The following is a 20,056-nucleotide window of genomic DNA, read 5'->3' as shown; positions in this document are numbered from 1 at the left end:
TTGAAGGGGAAATATATTGAAAAACAGACTAGCAAGAAATTCCTAGTTTCTTCCTTCTGTGGAAAAAGAAGTTTTTGTGTTGTATAAAAGAAGTGGGAAGAATTTTAATGACATTTTCTCCAGGCAGTAGAAGTCCCACTAATGAAAATAAAAATTTTTAAAAATTCCTATTCTATGTGAAAGACAAAACTTTATAGAAAATCCAGAAACACCTTTAATTTCTTCCTGAAGAAGACATTATCTTGCAGCTAGGATGACATAATTTGTCTCCCAGTAACCTCCAATGCCTTTGATTTGTCTTCATTAATGCTTTTGTACTGATGGCAAAAGAAAGGACAAGGAATCGCTCTGTCTTTATGTTCCAAAAGGAACCTGCAATACTCTAGAAATTAATGCATTCACAAATGAATAAAATCTGAGCTACTGCAATAGATATAAATGGCAACTGCCATTAGGCCTGAAGGTCTGATGGCATATTGTTAAATTTTACCCCTCATAAAGTTTGAACTCTTTTCTCTCTTTCTTTTGTTAAATGAACTTGAGTAATTGATTCGTTCTTCCAAAGCTTAATAAATAGTGTATCACAGAGCAACTCAGGTTTCTGTGCACAGAACTCCCTGTGCCTTCACTGCAATGCTGTCTCTTGAGAAGCTACCAATGGGGATTTTCAGACCGTCAAGTAAAATACTGAGCCCTGCCTCAGCATCAGCTCAAGGCTGTAGGGCTGGATGGGCCAGTCTGGATCACTGAGTTCATTTCACTGTTTTGGAGAGAAGCAATGATACCTGCTTCTTTGCATATGCTGATGAAATATGACTTTTAAAACCACTTTTACCCTCAAAACTCCTTCTGGAAGCCTATTTCTTAACTTTAGTCTGATGGTTTCAAATTTTTCCATTTCAATCCTAAATATGTATGGCCAATATCTCCCTTTTTGATCTTATGCCAACGTTGTCCTGCAGGTGAAGTAATCCCTTCCCCTCCTTGGGTTTGCCCTGCTAATGCAATTTCAGAGGACAATCACGTATCCTTTCAACTTCTGTTCTGTTAGGCTAGGGAAGCCAAGCTCTTCTGGTCTCTTCATTTATCTGAAATTAAAACTCTGATGCACACTCCACATCATCCAATTATGCTGCTCCAGGCAGACAGGAAATTTGAAAAGAGAACCTGCCAAAATTGACTCCACTGAGCCATTCTGAAATTTATAATAGTCCCTAATTTGGAAGTGAATCTGACAGAAAAAAAAAATCAATAATTTAACAAAATCTTTACAATAGTTACTATCCAGGCTTGTGTTAAAACCAGGCATCTGAGATCCAATATCCTAAAAAAAATGAAGTTGGCTGTAAATTGCAAGCACAATCCAATTTATACTTACTCACGGCAAATCCTTCATATCCTAACTACATGTCTTTTTTATATGAACTTCTTAAATTATACAGAAACCCCTCAGGTGCTGCAATTCCATGGTAAAGATGCTGCCTGACTGTTAGGCTCCAAATATGCCCTGCAATGTAAACATATTTCAATATCATACAACTTTGGGTTCTATTTTTTTCCCCAGGAGTTTCTCATGTTTGAAATCATGGCCACAAAGCACAGTATCAGGCAGATTTGCTCATTCTTTTAATTTTTACACCTACAACAGAACCCCTCTCGACAAAGGGCACAGTGATGGCCTCAATGTCTCGTAACACGCTTAAGCAGTAGAGGAATTCCAGAAAACACTCTGCAACTCGTTAAAAGACACCTAATTTCGTACTCACTAAGGCATGTGTTGTCCTGGAAGAAATTCAGAAATTTCTTGCACTCCTCCTCGTCGTTGCCACTGTTGCTGCAGTCGCACCATGGGGCCACGCTGAGGCTGCTGGAGTCGATGTAGTTGGGGGTCATCACGGTGCCTGTCACAGAGTGAGCACAGCACTGTCAGCAACCTCTGCACTGTGTCAGGGTACCAGTTGTGGGTTTCTCTGGGTCTGGATTGAAGGCACTTGAGACAGTAGCTCATGTTCAGACTCAGGTGTTTATTATTTCTTATCAGTAAAACAGTCTCACTACTGTGAGTTAGCAGCTTTTCTTTAGAAGGCACAAAATGGCTAAGATTCTTTGTTACAAGGTCTTTTAAGACTAAACTATCCAATTAAGAACTGACACCTAGATTATTTTCCCTTTTAACCCAATAACTGATCCCAAAGAGCCCACAATGCAGGCTATTCTGTCCAATTACAAAATGCCACCCAAACCCATGAAGAAGGAGCATGAAGAAGAAACCCAGGATGACACCCTGTGCCCTCCATCTCCCTTCCATCCACAACATGCTAAAAATCCCAATACCTAAATTTCTCACCAAGTGATACACCAACACTACTCTCTACAATCTATTCCACACTTTTGTGGATTCTAGTTTATCCTGAAGTGTAGGAAACTTTCTCCATGAATGAGGGTCAAAGTCAGTGCTCCCCTGGGGGTCAGGGCACCCCAGAGCAGACAGAGAAATATTCCCGGTGCTCTGGGTTTCCACAGCACTGGAACATTCCTTGCACCCTAAGATGGCAAACAGCCCTTGGGAAGTCATGCATTCGGGGCTGGATTCACCACACAGACCCAGAGCAGGGCTCTGACCCACAGATTTGACAGCTCCTGGCTCCTCTCAGCCTCTGACACCCAGCCCTGGTGCTGTATTTCACACCCTCTGCTGTTTGAATGCAATCACTTTAGGGACTGTAACACGATTCACACACTGAAGACACATTTCTTCCCTCCAAAAAGGATTCCCACAGAGAGCTGCATCAGCAGAACTGACAGGTAGAAAACCATAGCAGAGGGAGGGATGGGCTGGGAGAAGGTGAGCTCCTCTTTGAAAAGATTTGCTGCCAAATCAAACACACGTGGACTGTCCTTAGAGCTGCACTTAAAAATCTTTTAGGATTTTCCTTCCTCACTTGTGTTTTTTCTCATTTTAATTCTAGCTGCAAATAAATGGCTAAAATGGTACCAGACCTGTGCTTCCTCCTTGAGTCTGCAGCCAGACTGGAAAAACATTTCTGAAATGCATGAGCAAAGAGAATGCTGGTGATGCTGAGGGGAGCCCTGGCACATCTTGGACCAGTGTTAACCCAGGATGCTCATGAGGGACCTGCCAGTAGAGTGGGTTAGGGTGATGAACAGAGCAACAACCAGCATGCATGAAAAGGTACAGCAGATTCTTTGCAGGTAAAAAACTATTATTAATCCTGCTGCTTCACTACTTCTTCAGTAAAGTGATTATTTCCTAAAAATTGTCAACAACTTTCCAACCACAGAATCATTCTAACTCTGTTACGAACTCTTGGGTAAATATTCTCCCATTTATATGCCAGTGAAAGGCAACCGAGAGTGAAATGAAACCAAAGCAGGCATTTTGTGTCCTGAAAGATGTACAGCAAGTGTTCATCCCTCATCTGGATCAGGAAACTGCTGTATGATGAGCACTTGCTGAAACCAGTAGTGTCACTGAATGCATTACCCCAGCAGGTCAGATATTTCAAACTGTCCTAAGGACTGAGAAGTTCCAATCTTTATTTTATTTGTCTGACCAAAACGGAAAAATTAAATAAAAAGGGGAAGGTATTCCAGACCTGAACAGCTGCCAGCTGCTTCAGGGAACATGTTCCTCACTGGATAATTTGCAATCCTAGGACAGGTCATATATTGTGAGGAAATGTGATCACATCTCCTCAAAACTGACATCAAAGTAGTCATTAAGAAGATGGAATAGATGAAGGACAAATGTTAGAGACCCAAAGTGTACACGAGGAGAGAAAATTTGGTCCATAGGTCCAGGGTCCAACAGTCTGCAATAACAGACGGGAAAGGGCTATCAAACGTTAAGCTAAAAAAAGGAACATTAGGAATAGCACAAATCACAGAGTGATGTCTAATAGCCTTTCAGTCACCAGGCAGTGCTGGGAAATGAACAAATCAACATGCAAACTGCCTCATGTGTGACGTGGGAGACAAAGGACAACAGGCACTAGGGCTGGCCTGAGGAAGACAGTAATGGATGTGAAAATGAATGTGGTCCCTTTGTGAGATTCACAAAAAGCATCTTGTCTCTCCTTTTGGGATGTTCTTAAATTTCACTATAATCCCATACCTTTGGCTTCCTGCAGCTTTTAACAGATAGTTGCACTAATAATTGCTTGAATTCTACATGAGATTGGTACATGAGTAAACAGCATGGTTCAAAATTCATTAAAAGGAGATAGAGAATTTAGTAAAATAGGCAAATTTAATTTGCATTGTTAATGAAAACTGGACAGTAGATAAATAAGAAGAGGGATGATGTTAAATTAAAATAAAACACATTAAAATGTCTCTCCCTCATCCATGGAGGGTGAGTTCAGAACACTATTTCAGCCTTGCAACATGATCTGAAAAGAAGTGTGAGAAAGAGAAAATCAAGAGGATTTTACAAATGGAAAGAAAATAGTAGGCTGAAAAAAAAATTCTAATTAGCAAATGCTTAGTGAAGGGTTGAAAAAACAAAAAGGTACTGAGGAAATTAAAAAGGTCACTGAGGTAAGACTTTCTTATCACAAAGAGGTAATAAGGTAATTAAAATGGGTTAAGACAGGGGTTAAAAGTGTAACAGATACCAAGGTACAATTAGGGTTGATGAATACAGGAAAGACAGGACAAGGAAAGTGTGTACACAGCACACAAACTGTGCATCCAGCAAAAACAGAGTGGCTGAAAGAGCAGCTAGTAGAAAATCAGTCTGTCATTTAAACCTGGGGGCAGATGTGAAGCCAAGCAGATTATATGCTTGGTTTCCTGGGGTGGATTTTCATTTTTCCCTGTGACGTGTGCGCCTTTCCCTTCCCCCCCGCTCTCCACTAGCTGGCATCTTGGAAATTCTGCTGATGGACACTAAGGGATCAGAGAAACCAGGGTAAAATAGGACATGCTTGGTTTTCTGAGCTCTACGTATCAAACAGCTCTGGGAGGGTCTCAAAGGTCAGCAGTGAGACCTCCACAATTTAGACAAAAGCAGAGCTGGCCTGAACACAGCCCAGAGGTTGCTCAAATTTGGGTGAATTAACAAGGAGATGGATGGTGAGTCCAGGAGAAGGGACAAGGGGCTGAAGTTTCTTTGGCCCAAAGCAAGTCCAGCTTATTCACACCAACTCTCATGGAATTCCTGGGAATAAGAGGGAACTTGGATGGATTTTGCTCAAGACAAGGGAAAATGTGTCAGAAAGTGAATGCTAAAGCAGATCTTGAAGTCAGCACTTAGAGCAAACCTTAATTCATATGGGAGTGCAGAGGGTCCAGATGGCTCAGCCAGGCTGTAACCAAAGCACTGACTCAACTGTGGCAAATCACAGTTTCCTTTTATGTTGATTATTTTTTATACTTTTCTGATAGTTAAAAAGAAAATATTAGCTTATCCCTATACTACAACAAGGAGCCTAAAGCAATGAATTGAGGTTTTTCAACTTCCTGTAAAGTGTCCACATCTTTAAAATTATATACATAACATCCTGATGCAAATACTCAAGCAGCTTCTAAAGACTGTTCTCCATTTGGTTAATAAAGCACCTCACACAAAAGCTGTGACTGGCTCTATTTCCATTTAAGGTCATTGATTTTAGGTGGGATTCCACTAATTTCAGTGAAGTTAATTCTCATTTACATCCCTATATTTGAGGAAAGACTCATATTCACTGTAACTTCCATAGAGAAGCCTCAGTTTCCTGAACAAACTCTGTGGAGGTGCAATTTTTGCTACATTTAATGAAATGACTAAATGAAATAATATTTTATTTTAATGAACAATAGTTCATCTTAATTAAATGGAGATCCTGAAGCTCTGATGGATGAATGGATTTGTAGCAGCTTCTTACCACAGTCTAACTCTTCTTCTTGTGTTTTATATCTATTAAGCAGACATTTGAAAGATTATACTACTGATTTCTGCCTTACTCCACTTTCACAGCAGATTGATATCAGAAGCAGGAATTTACTGCTTCAGCACAAGAAACGTTTTTGGTAATTTCTTGATTTAACAGAATTACTACTAAGAAGCAGAAACTCTCGTAACACCAGTCAGCTCCTCTTTTGCAAGTCTCCAGGGGGTAGCAGGAAGAAAGAAAAATGTGCATTTTTCCCTTTGAAAAGTAGATCTTCTTTTGATTTGAACTCCTTAGACCCATTCCACATTTCTGATGTGTGACAGTGTTTTGCAAGATGGTCGCCCCCATTCCAAAAAGAGGAACTGGGTGATTTTTGGGGTTAAACTGAAAAATAAAACCAACAAAACTGCCAGTAAAACTCTCAGGGTCCAGCAAGAACTTGGCAGCTCTTAGCCAGAAGTATCTGTGAGTAGTAGTTACTCCTTGCCAGCAGCCAGACTTCCTAATCTCATTGACAAGATCAGATTTCAAGGCTATTCAATTCTCTGTTTGAGAGTCAAATGACAGTCTGTCATAACTGCTCAGATGTTATAGCCTTTGCATACTGACTTAATCTCTTCAGTGGTAGAAGAATATCCTTTGAAGCCATCACATCTCATTTTACCCATTGCCACATGGGCTTACCTCACTTGTTAACTGCTAGAGTAGTAAGAATGGTAACAAGAAGTCACTGAGGATAGCTTTCAGTCATTTTTCAGCAAACCCAACCTATTCTAGAAATATTTTCATTTCGATCTTATCTCCAGAGACATTTATTTAACAGCAGGATCAGCTTCAGGGCCTCAGCTGGCACCTTCATGCCCAACAGAAGGGGATATTACTGCACTGCAGCAGGTGCAGGCTGCAAGCTTAAAAACACTTTATCTGGTGGCCTTTCAAATTTATTTGTTTCAGAGTTTTGACATTCACTTATTATTTATTGCCCAACTATGATATTTCTACCACACATTCAACTTCTTGACATGATCTCTTTCTTTCAGGAATCAAATACTGAAGGTGGCATGTGGAATCTGGCTTCCATAAAGGCATCCTTGTGCATGCTGACACTCAGGAAGGTGACAACAAACAAAAATAACTACACTGGGAAGGGAAGAGGATTTCAGATTTGGTCTCAGCTCATCTCACTGACAGGCATCTCTGAAAACTGACAGGCATCTCTGAAAACACCTAAGAGTGGACAGAAGGATATAATGGAAAGAACAGCAGCTGGAATTGATAAAAGGCTGGATTGATCTATTGTTTCATATCTCAGATTCAGGTACCTTTCTCTGAAGGTGTTTACCCAAACTTGTGATGACAGCTGCAATATCAATCAAGCTGCACTTCCACTTGTTAAGTTCCTACTCCTTACTCCTGTCTACATTCAACCCTCTAAATAAGCTTTACTTTTTAAGCTTGCATTTATTTCAAGTTCAAGCACCTTTCTCTCCTCATCTTCCATCCTTAATTTTCTTGCCATGTACAAGCTTACCCCAAGAATCTCTGTAAGGTAAAGCAGGGCCACTCCATGTAGGTGCAGAAACTGGCCTGGTGTCATATCATACAGCATTATATTCCAGCTTTAATTTCACACAGGCCTTCCAAATGCAGTTTGGGGTTTTTTTCTCTTGAGCAAGCCCCCACCCTTCCCTGCCCTCTTACCAATGAGCCCCGAGTAAGCGAGCAGGCAGTCAGCATAGTTCTCCTTCAGACAGCCACTAACAGAGCGTGACTCAGGCTGGCAGTTTGTGAAGAAATCTGCAAGGCGAGATCTGCAATGGGAAGAAAAATGTGTATCTTTAAAAGTCAAGCCTGAAGGCATTCTTACCTTTTACACTCTGTTTTTGGACAAGGCTTAATATTCTTTAACTTAAATGCATATTGGACACATTTCAGCTATTGAGAGTCTCTTTCTAAGACACATCTCTTTCCAGAGTCTATTTTTGAAGTCAGAGCAAAAAAGCGTAACAAAACAGTAAAAAGGGAACAGAACAGGGAAATGCCTGCCCTTGACTAAAAGAAATGTTCTGCATTTTCATGCCAAGAAAAAAAGACAAAGACTGATTTTATCATATGAGGAGTCATTTTGCCTGGATCTGAACTCCAACTGGAGTCTTTATTCAGAGCACAGCTTCTGCTGTTTTACTGATTACACAAAGCTGTATGTTTGTGCTCACAGAGCAAGCAAGACTCTTCCTGCAGGACTGCAAGCAGGACCTGCTTTGGTGGTGTCCCATGTTTCCAGAGTGGGCTCACCCTGTCCTGGCCTGGCCTGCAGCAGCAGCTGGGGCAGCCTCCGCACCCCCAGATCCACAGAGATCTGTTTGTTCTTGTAAAACCTGCATTTATCCAAACTCCAGAGTACTGGCTCCAGGGCTGAGATGAAAGGAAAGTGTGCTCTGCATGGAGTTCTGCTGCTGAGTGGCCACTTTATCCTCACTCACCTCAGCCAGCCCTTGGCCAAGGAGGGGAGAGCACTGATTCCATGCAGGAGGTGCTTCAAGACCAGGAGTGAAGCTGTACTGTGATCAGCTGATCACTACCCTGTTGGAAATTAAAAGGACTAACAGGATCTCTTCTAAATTTGTGATTTAAAGGCCACATAATGCTCCCATTCACGTCTGTAAAATTTGCAAGGCATTGATGAGGTGGGTCAAGGTCAAACATCCTACAGACACTCCTCTGCTCATCTTACCCTTATAATCTTGGAGTAGTGATTTTTTTTTATTTACAAAGTGTTATTTACTCCTTCATCTATGGAAAAAAAAATCCCCTCCCTACTTCAATCTTCTCTTCTGTGAAATAGGTATAAAAATGTTCTTTTGCATCTGACAACCCACAGTAATGTCTCAGGATAAGATGCTTAATCTTTGCAAAGCCCTTTCAAAATCAGAATAGTACAATCTATGAATTTTCATTACTGCTCCAGTATTATGCAGATTTGCAATATAAATGCTCTTTTTCAGTTTTGCAACAACCCCACAAAAGTTAGCAGAAACAAGTGATTTGCAAGTGATTTACTTTATTTGTTTACATGCTCCAGAGACTAATTATCTTTGTATGCTTTATTGTTTTACCTACCCCAGAATGGGACTGGATACACATCATTAATTGGCCTGAAGTAACGATGGGCAAACATCAAAAGATTCAGAGGCTTAGTTTGAGAAAGCATCCTATAAATAAACTCCATGCAACCTATACCTGAATTTATGAGAGCTGCTCTCATGGCCTTATTTTAGTTTCATCTCTCTCTAACTGTACTGACACCAGCAAACCCATGGTTGCCTTCAAGCCACAGTCAACCCTAAGCTTTTCACCCCCTCTCTTGCCTTATTTAACCACTTAACCTTGAGATGGAAATCTGTACCCAGTTGCCTTTATTAGCTTTAAAAAGTCAACCTCTCTAGCAAACTTTCATACCCACATATATATGTGTGTGTATATATGTATGTATACATATATTTCTAAATTACATAAAATCCCTGCTTAGCTGGTGAATAGATACTGTACCTGCCAGGAGACAGGCTGAGAGGAAATGGGTCTCAATATATGGAAAGAGATAAATGGCAGCACCAGGAAGAAAATCTGGGACAGGAAACCCTCTGTCACTGCAGTGATTCCTCTCCCAGTCAGTAATTAAGATAGTGGCTCAAATCCAGCTTTTGGATCAACTGGGAACAAAGAGAGTTGATAGTTTCCAAGGATTTTTCTAATTCTACTAATTCCTGGATGAAGTCAGGTTTAGAACACAATAGAGCCTATTACATCTATCTAGTATGAAAAACCTCTGCCAAGGTAGAAGGGGCAAGCCTTCTGCATATACAGTATTCTTGTATTTCTAAAACAAAGTAGCTCCTCAGATCTAAATTTCATTATTTATGTGACCACAAATAAATCTTTTTGGCAATGGATTATACAATTATACAATTGGCATCTTGATAATCCTGAAAACACTTCTTGCAATCATTTCATCCTTCTTGAATGTCCAGTTCTCCCTTAGGTTATTAGATGCACTGGTCCAGAGATCATTGAATACATTCCTCTTTTCTAAATGTTTTTAAGGACTGATAACCATGGAATAAGCCCAGTCATTTACTACCCAGCCTACCTAAAGAACTTTGTTGTATACCCTAAAGGAGGCTAAAGATAGCTCTGCTGATCTCTTTTGCATACACCTTGATTTCCATGTGAATTTCTGAAGAACTTTTGAGCTCATAAAAAGTAATGATGTGACAACATTGCACATTTAGGTTTTCATAAGTCAAATACAGTTCAGATAGCTCTGGTCTGAGCATTACTGGACATTATCACACAACCCTTCCCCAGCCAGTCATCTAAATTTCACACAACCCAAGCTCACCCTCTCCTGAGCTGTGTAGCTGTGTAGCTTAACTACACTTGATACTTATGTGGAGTCATTTGCACTGGAGATGAAGTTAAGGCCAGAAATAAAAGCAGAGACCTCCATCTGCCATAAAATACTGCAATACTTTCAGTGAAGATCTGCTGATTAACACCCACTGAAGATCTACCCCCAAACACTTCCAGCAGACTGGCAGTGATGAAAGTGTGCTCATCAGTGAACACCACAACAGTGGTACTGCTATTTATCCAGAGAGACAGACAAATTAGCCTAATGAGAACCATTAATCCTAAAGTATTGCACATGAATATTAAGAACTGTTTGGGTAAAAGAGACAATCCTTTCAGGGATGCAGAATCAGAGCGATCTGATAATAGCAGTCCTATTAAAAAATAAGCTGTTTTGAATTAGTGCTCCTTCAGCAGGAGGCAACCCGTAGGTGGCAACTTGAGGGTTTTTAACCCATGACTGAGCAGTTTTGTTGTCCAGAGAACAAACAGAATTTGCCACAGGTACCCTCAAGTGTGCACAGTTTTACATGTGCAGTGTACACAGATGTACCTCACTGCTGGAGAGAGACAATTTTATATTGTTCATTCCATGTAGTAGGACCACATCTAAAAGAAACTATTAATTTATTTTTCTGTCACAAAATCTTCATTGTGCACAGTCACATCTATGATGTGATCCCTTTTCCTTGCATAAATAAGGGGTACTGCTCAGAAATCTTCCTCCCAGGAAGAGGAAAAAACAAAAACAAACAAACAAAAAAATCTTAGGGCAAACCCCCATAAATTAAATTAGTCTTATCTTAGCCCTGGAAAACCTGCATATGTTCTGGAAAGCTTACTTTAAATATTTTGTATACCATTAGCTGGAAAAGTAAGAATAATCCAATCAGCAAATTCAAAGAAAATCTGCTCAAATAACAAACAGCCTTTCTGAAAAGAAGAGACAAAATCCCAAACCTGCTATTCTCTAATGCTTTGTATTAGTACCAGTAAAATAATTTGTAACAGTTAAAAATACAAAGGAAGCAAAGTTAATTTGCTCTCCTTATGATAGTGGCTCTTCAAATACTCAGTTGGATAATTCAAAACTTTTACATTTGCTTACAAATAAGCTTTTTTAATAGCACTATTGTATTGAATCTGCATATAATTTTTGAAGCAATTTAATTTTATATTAGCACAACCCGTTGCATAGGCAACATTGATTAGGTTTTCACTACTTTTTGTTCTCAAGGTTCTGTAAAAGTTCTTTGATGTCCTGAAGTTGTCTTTGATATTTATCAGTTCTCCCTCTTTAAGGCGGGTCAATTCAGCTTTAGCATTGGTGCAATATTTAAAAGTATGGTAAGAATTGTGAAGTTGCAGAAAATTTTTACAATTTTTAGTTTGCATATTAATGAGTTACCAGAAAGCAACACTCTGAACCAGATTCCTCCTCAAGAAGCAATGGCAGGTGTTGATTTCAGTTCTTTTTTTTCTCTCTGACTGTATTGTTGGTACACAAGGGCTGAGCCCTGAGGAGAAAAACCTCTCTCCTGGTGATGTTCACACCAAGCCAGACACTGAACGCAGGTCTCCTGCTGCTGCCCACACACAGGTTGTGATGCCCAAGTGAGTGCTTACAACCACTTGCCCTGTTAGGAATGCACAGAGCGACATCATTCCCGTGCCACACCTCGGGATGTCAGGTGAGCCCTGGACATGCTCACTGCCACCTCTCCTTGCACTGCTGCTTGTGTTTAGGCACCTACTTATAGCAGTAACATAAAGAGTAGGTAAATGCCAGAGCTGAGAGACCGAGGTGACTACACTAATTAGTCAGAGCTGCTCGAGCGTCTAGACACCATTTGGCAGTGCAGTCACGTAAGGGAAGTGCTGCATCAATATTCAAAACAGAAAAGAGGTATAAATCCCACACTGAAAAAAGCCAGACTAAGTCAATGAATGTGTGCCATAGTGATAAATGGCACCATTACAGAAAAAAACAACAAGTCAAAATACTTGTTCTTCTTTCATGGGGGTCAACTGCAGTGTCCTACTCTGGCTACAAGCAGCTCCCCTGTGGCTGGAGTGCTGCTGCTTCTGCTGGGATGCAAGAGTTGGTTGCAAGGGCTGGTATGTGGCCAAACTAATGGCTTCATTGTTGGAGGAGCATTTCATTTCCTCTTTCTTTCATAAACAGTGAGAAAATGAGGCAAAGGCCACATAAGCAACTCTATCAACCAGGGGGATGAAAAAAGCCTCAGAAGAACTCCATAACGAGAGATGACTCTGCACGCAGTAAAGTAGCTTTGACCCATCTTTTTTTCATTAAAGAACACTAGAGCTGTGTAATATTAATAAATCTTACACCTCCTTAGCTATCTAAACACACTGTTGAGCACCTGTGAGCAACTATAAATTTTGACATTTTTATTTGAGAGGTCACTTTCCCATGTATTTATTAAACAGCAACCCCACTAAATTTTTCCAACAAAAAGGCTGGTTTGTGTTTGGCTGCTCCCCTCCTTCTCAAACAATGACAGTGTCCAGGTCCTGAGTCATTGATGTTCTTGTCCTGCCCCGAGATGAGCCCCATGGAGCCAGCTCTGCCCACGGGCTGATGTCCCATCCTGTCCCCAGAGAGATGTCCCATTCCCTAGCTGAGCTGGTGGGATGAGCCCAGCCTAAAAGGTTCTGTCCTGCCTGTCCCTGGAGTCCCCAGGAAGTCCCCATCTCATGCTGCATCCTGACATCCAGCTCAGCTTTGTATCTTCTGGGGAGTGGGAAGGGTAAAAAAGTAAATTTCTCCTGGCAAACCATTTGCCTCCCAAGACCTGAATATTGAAGGCAGTTTCATGTTAGCTGATCCAAATCTTTTCCAACACTGGCAGAAACCATTACAGGATTTTAGATCCCAAATACCAGCTACTAACTGAGAGAAGCTGGCTTTTATCTGGTTTTGGTGCTGTTTTGTTATCTTAAATGTCTGGAAGCCTAAACCCAAGCAAATATTTGATTCTGGGTTCAACTTGCCTCTCAAAACTGTGATGTTCATCTGGAAGCAAAATATGGACAATGCCCAATTACACAGAGGCAGCCTGTTTGGACTGTGGGATAGCTAGACACAGGAACAAACACCAGGGACCACACAAGATCCACTGAGATGCCTTCCAGCAGCAGCAGTGCTTGCTCAGAGCATCGGGCACAGGCACAAAGCCACCAGGGCTGGTCCCCCCAGAGGGGCACCCAACTCCACCCAGCTCTCTGCCTCTGCCATGTCCCCACCACATCTGCCAGCATTTATGTCACTGCTCAGGGCTTTCTGCTTACCAGGGGCCTCCTGGACATTTAACACCCCAGAAAATGGAGATCTAACTCCTTGAAATTCAGTCATGCAAAATGAAAAGCATTTCCACCTATGCACATCTGTATTTTAAAATTAAAAGTAAAAACATTGTATTCTTTCTATTCTTCTATTAGGAAATTAATACCCTACACCCATGTTCTTTTGCTGTACTTTGTGGAAAGCAAACTAAAATAAGTTCTATACCATTTTCTGTTAATATTGTCCTTTCCCTTTGCTCATATCATCTGCTGGAGACCAGTTAGATCTTTTTACACAGTATCTGCTACAGAAAATCAAAAGAACTTAACAAAACACTAATGCCATAGTTTATCAATGTTAATTAAATCCTCTAAGCGACTCAAGATCATGCATGAGAGTAATTTTAATTTAATATATTAGGTCTCCTTTGGGTTTAAGGGAAACTACTAAGCTCAAATGTGATTCTAAACAAGTATGATTTATTTGAAATTGGGTTATATAAATATTTATTTACTACTGACCTTTTGTGCAATAAAACCAATTTTGAAAAATACGGTGAAAATCCTGAGCACAAGGTAATGCAATAAAGAATTAGAACAGGGATTCTCAGATGCTGTGACACAAAACAGAATTTTCTCTTTCTGTTTGCAAAAAAAAAAAAAAAATTACCTCACATCATTTTTTAGAGGCCTGTTGGAGAGAACATCTGGAAAACATTCCACAGGAAATCAAACCTATATTAAATATGCTTTGCAGGGCTCTGTTTCCTTGCATCGACCTTAAGCATTCATAATGTGTTTCTGTCTTCCCAGCTGCAAAGAAAACACTTCTGTCAGAGCCCTCTACAAAATGACAGGCTGAATTGTCAGCCAGTGATTTTATCAGGGGATGCTGGTAAGATTTCTATTAAGTCTACCTGTCTCTGTACCAAAGCTCTCCAATAATATGAACAAATCCACCAGCTGCTTTCCAGCTATCATGATTTTGTATGTTGTTTGTTTAATTTCCTTTATGCTGTTTAATTTGAAGCTTCAAAATAAAAATGATTGGCGTTTTTAAAGATGCCCAAGCCTCAGCGTCTCCTGACAGGATGTTGTTACTCAGGAAAGAACTGCTTTATGGGGAGAGCTGTTCTCACTTCATTAGCTGGGCAAGCAGAATAGTCTGAATTACAGGCTGGTAACCTAAGAAAATCAGTGTCACTCTCAAAAAGCAAGCCAAGGAAAAGTAGTGCCAATGCAAGTCCTTGAGCGTGCCACTGGATGCCTCAGTGTTTATGAATAACTATATTGTGAGTGCACACTGAAAGGATGTGCTTCCAAGTACCTGAGAAAGACATCCATGGCAATAATGTTCCCTGCAACCACTTGAATAAACCATAATAGACTATTACTAGCTCAAGCATGAAACTGATGGGAGTTTGGAGATGGAAAATAATCTAAAAAGTACAATACAAGTTCTCTCTTCACCAGAAAAGTTTCTGTTGGTAGATGTACTGGAACATCAGGTTTCCTGGGGTTATGCAGGGATGTTCTTTGCATCAGAAAATCTCTCAGGGGTATGTATGGTGACATTCCTGAAGGAAACAAATCCGTGTCCCCTTGTCAGAGTGTCCAGTGTGTCCTTGCACTCAGCTGAGCAGGGTCTGTGGGCAGCCAGCATAGCTGAAACCCATCCTGGAGCTACTCTAAATACTGCTCTGACCTTGGACTAAGACAACAAATATAAAATCAGAAATACAGAAGATAAAAGCAGAGTAGAGTCTTTTTTTATGTGGATCCATTTTTTCATGCACAAAACAGCCCCACCAAACAGCAAGTCAAGAAGTTCCGGCAGCAGCAAGCCAAGAGAGTGCTGGTGCTGGTCTTATTCAACATGTTTTACTTGCTTTTAGAAGTAATATGGGTATACAATGATAGTACAGAAAGCACTGATTTGTAGTGTAAAACTGCAAAACAAATAATTTTTACCAGTTAAGGATGATGTACTGTATTAAGAGCACTTTTTTTTTACTCCACTCTCAAAAAATGTGAACGCACAAGGCAGATTAAAGAAAAGTGAGGCCAGGAGTTGGCAGCCCGTGATACACCCAGACATTTACAGAGGCTGTTCTGAAACAAACTATCCATTCTGAAAAATATTTTGCAATGCTGCCTGATGGCCAGTTACTGAGATGTACCTCCAGCCTTTCATGATGACTAATTGGCAAAGGGAGCAACATAACTGAGAGGACAACCACTGTGACTTACGCTTGAACTGGTACAAAAGAAAATGAATATTCAAATAATACAGCTTGAATTTCACAGAGTTCTTAGTAGTATGTGCTTTGTAATAAAAAGCTTCCTTTAATGGTTTATAGATTGTGCTTGAAAAAATGAATGTAAGCACAAACATTATCTTTTGATGTAAGGTCATCTCTCAATAACCTTAGACATGGGTCGCAGTCAGCTCACACAGAAAATCTATCATCAACAGTAAACACACATCAGAAAACCCCTTCTGTGTCACTTGTTTTAAAGCCAGCAGATCATTAAAGCATAGGAAACAACCACAGGAAACAACCAGCACCTCTGCTGAGAAGTCTTTGCAGACACTGCCACATTTACATCTCGCTTCCACTTAGAGGACTTACTCCAGTAACACTGTAGTGATTATTAACATAATTAAAGCAATGTAATTTCTATTCAGTAAACATGAGAATGTTAAAATTTGAAGATATGCATGTGGCTGTCACTTGCTCTGTTGAGAAACAAAGTTTTATTTTTAGCTCCAGTGCTTACATTTTCTTGCAGCTATTTTAACAGATGAACTGCCACCAGAAATATTCTCTCACTGGGCCCTGATGTAGAATGATATAAATAACCTTTACAAAGTCCAGCATAACGGAATGGTAAAATCAGTTGACATTCTCCTAATTAGCACTGCCTGAAGATTTACCTACACAGAATAGGAAGAGCCAAAATCACCCCTGGAATAAATCCACTGAAGTCACTGATGTCAGAGGAAGTACACTGGGAATGGACTTGATAGAATAGATCTGTTATTTACATTAAACACAGAGCAGCTTCTTGCCTGTAGCATATACATGGCTTGAGGTAAATGAAAAAAGATTTGATTTATTAAAGAGAATGCTATTCTGTGATATATACACCCTTTCTTTGCCCCAGAAACAGCAAGTTAGCCAAATGTGACTGGGCATACATGACAGATCTTCTCTACACTTTTCTACATCTAATAGATCACAGGGTAGAAACTACTCATCAAACCAGTGGATGCTAAACTCCTTTCTACAGAAATCTCTCAACTAACAATTCAAAAAGTCAGCAGTAGCAGTACGCCTAGTTGGAACCCCATCCAGCAAAGCAATTAAGTGCTTGCATAACTGTAAGGACATGAGTAGCTTCAAATTTAGATCTCTATTAAAGTTTAATGCCAAATTTAACTGTCTTGGATTTCAATATTTTTGACTAAATACGTGTGAAACTGCTTAATTAGCATATGTAGTTTAATCTCTCCCCCCTGCCCTGATAAATCAACAAAACAAAATGGGTCACTTTAGCCCTGCTGTAACCCCTACCCTGGCTCATGTTCCTAATGTGTAGTATTCCTGTTTCTTATATTATACAGGAAGCTTTTCTTTTCCACTTAAATTAATAAAATAAGTGTTTTGACACAAAATGAACACTCAGGGAAGTGTTCCTTATCACTCTCTAGAACCACCTGAGGAGGCTGTAGCAAGGTCTTCTTCTAAGTAACAAATGACAGGGTGAGAGGAAATGACCTCAAGTTGTGCCAGAGAAGGTTTAGATGGGATATTAGGAACATCTTTTTCATGGAATGAGTTTTCATGCATTGGAACAGCTGCCCAGAGAAGTGGTGGAGTCACCACCCTTTGCAGAAGTCAACAGGCCTGTAGAGGTGGCACTTGGGGACACAGTTTAGTGGTGGGCTTGGCAGTGTTGGGTTTATGGCTGGACTTGATGTTCTTAATGCTTTTCTCCAACCTAAGCAACTCTCTGAAGGATCACATTTAGATACAAGTACCCCAAGTTTTTGGAGCTGAAATGGTCACAAGTATTGAGATACTTGTGACCATTTCAGCTCCAAAAACTTGGGGCACTTGTACTCAGTACACAGCACCACTCAAGCTCACTGAGTAATTTTCCTTGAAAGAGACTGACATGGAAGCAGGGTATCTAAATACAGCCTGTAAAACCTGAATCCTTGGCATCCAAGTTTATTTTGTGATTGTTGTATGCCCAGACACACACTCTTTATTCCCACTTCCACTTCTCCAGCCCTGCAGAGAGGTAATATGGAATATTCAGTGCCACAGGTTATTTTTAACCTGATCAGCAGAGGATCTACCTGACTGCAGGGATGCTGCCTGGAGAGTTTGAGCTTGCCTGACAAGGGACCTCAGCATGAAATCCTGCCTAGTTACTGCTTCTTGGAGCATGAACTCTCCTCACTGCTACAGCACAAAGGCAAGGGAAAGTTGGGTGCACGACTAAAGTTGAGCCATTTTTCTAATTACTGTATCCTTGTGTCTCTCCTGCTTTTGGAGAAATGTCAATCACCCAGCAAGCTTTTAATCTTCAAGCCCCTCCTAAGCTGACCAGAGAGAGAATAAATGAGGGCCAGCCAAGCAGATCTGGGCCTTCACAATGAGATCCATGCACACTTCAAAAGGGACAAAGCAGTCTTGTTTTGCAGGATGTTTGGATTTTTCTGATTCCAAAGGGATTTATGGATACCTTATAAGGAGGAACTGCTTGATTCATTTTGAGTTTTATTCAGATGGAAGAAATTTAAAGTTACCTTTGTTTCTGAGGGGGAAGGGAGAGCAATATTATGTCTATTTGCTCTGCTAACAGAAGACATCAAAGTAATGAATCATGTAAAGAAAGGGAAGAAAATAATACAATATTGCAGTATTTTCTATCTTTACTTTGCCTTTCTTGAAAGGTTTTTGCTTATTTTGCAGAGACTGCATTAATATTTTTTCCAGGCTAGCAGTTCCACACACACATATTCCACTACACCATCCAGTTTCCCCTGCAGAATACTCCAGCTTCTTTCCCACCTCCCCTCAGACCCCATTTTTTGAATTTTCTGAACTGTCACCATGCCTCCGTATTAGTTCATTAAAATTAATGAACACCTGCTTTGTCTCTTTTTTTTCCACTTAAATAAATAAACCTCTAGCAATATAGACATATATGCATACATTTACATGCCTGTATATACATATATGTATAAAAATCACTCTTCAAATTCAGGCTATGTGAGGTGAGCTTGTGGGCATGGGCCAAAAAGCAGACTTACAATTTTTTCTGCCCCACTTGGTCTTCTAGAGACACAGGAACTCTTCTGAGTGCAGGTGCAGGGAGCTCAGGCTCACCCTACCACACTGCAAGCATCCTACACCTACTGCAGGGTGAATCAGGCTTTGCACCCACTCCCTGACTCAGTCTCCAAACACACAATGCAGGCACACCCTGCACTTCTCTAGAAATCAAGAGTGTCCTTTTCTTCATGTCCTTAACAGCATTACAGAAACTACACTGTGGCCCTGGTTTTGCATAACCACAACAAACTGATCATCTCAAGGAGCTGCCAGAGTGCTCCAAGTGCCAAATTGATATAAATGCCCCAGAGGGACTCAGACTCAGCTCTGTTACCCCAAACTGTGCAATGCTACTGTGTCCTTCATAAAAACACCCACCAAGTGCCCTTTTAACATGCAAAACCAGAGTCAGGCTGAGAGTGAGCACTCAGGCTTTTATCTGACCAGCTGAATTGTCACCAAGATCAGCTCCAAGGCTCAGAAAGGGAGGCAGCACCTCTGTTTTCCCTCTCATTTGCTGAATTACAGATGATCACTGGACCGTGGCAGGATACTGAGGGAGGAGAAGCACAACATGCAGAGAAGCAGGTGAGGAGGCACCCTAAGTGGCTGTAATGGAATTCAAATGTGTCAGAGAGGCAGTGAAAGTCAGATAATTGCAGGAAGATCTGGGAAGAGGAGATGAAAGGAGTCTAAGCAAGGGGAAGAGGTAGGAGGGGGAAAAAGCAATGGAAAAAAATGAGAAAAATGAAGGAGAAGTATAAGGAATAGAAAATGTGAAGAAAAGGGCAAATTTCTTTTTCACCTCTTCCATCTCCTCCTGCACATCCGTCCAGTGCACTGTTCCCTGTTAATCCTGGAACTGAGGGCTGCTCTCTCCTAGAAAAAGGTTGTGGGCTCCCCCATTCTGAAGCAGGACAAAAAGGGATAGCCTTTTTGCACATTTGTAACATCTCCCCTGTCTCTAGTGCTGAAGGAAGCACGAGGGTGCAGGGTTTGCAGGCAGCAGTGGCTTTTGCTGCAGGAGCAGTGCACAGGACTCGCACAGAGCAGCCACTTTCACCAACAGGTCCCAGGTGTGAAGCACCT

General features: G+C 40.8%; 1 protein-coding gene across 1 annotated transcript in view; it reads right to left on the bottom strand.

The window, feature by feature from the left end:
- Window positions 1–20,056, bottom strand: part of GFRA1 (GDNF family receptor alpha 1) — a 138,572-nt gene that overhangs the window by 31,787 nt on the left and 86,729 nt on the right. The window contains 2 exon segments of the mRNA XM_054637270.2: window positions 1,767–1,901; window positions 7,599–7,708. Of these exon segments, the coding sequence (XP_054493245.2) occupies window positions 1,767–1,901; window positions 7,599–7,708 (245 nt within the window).

The sequence above is a fragment of the Agelaius phoeniceus genome, chromosome 9 (assembly GCF_051311805.1).
Source record: "Agelaius phoeniceus isolate bAgePho1 chromosome 9, bAgePho1.hap1, whole genome shotgun sequence".
Taxonomy (NCBI): domain Eukaryota; kingdom Metazoa; phylum Chordata; class Aves; order Passeriformes; family Icteridae; genus Agelaius; species Agelaius phoeniceus.
Note: the sequence above shows the minus strand (reverse complement) of the source record. Positions and strands in the feature narration are given on the sequence as shown.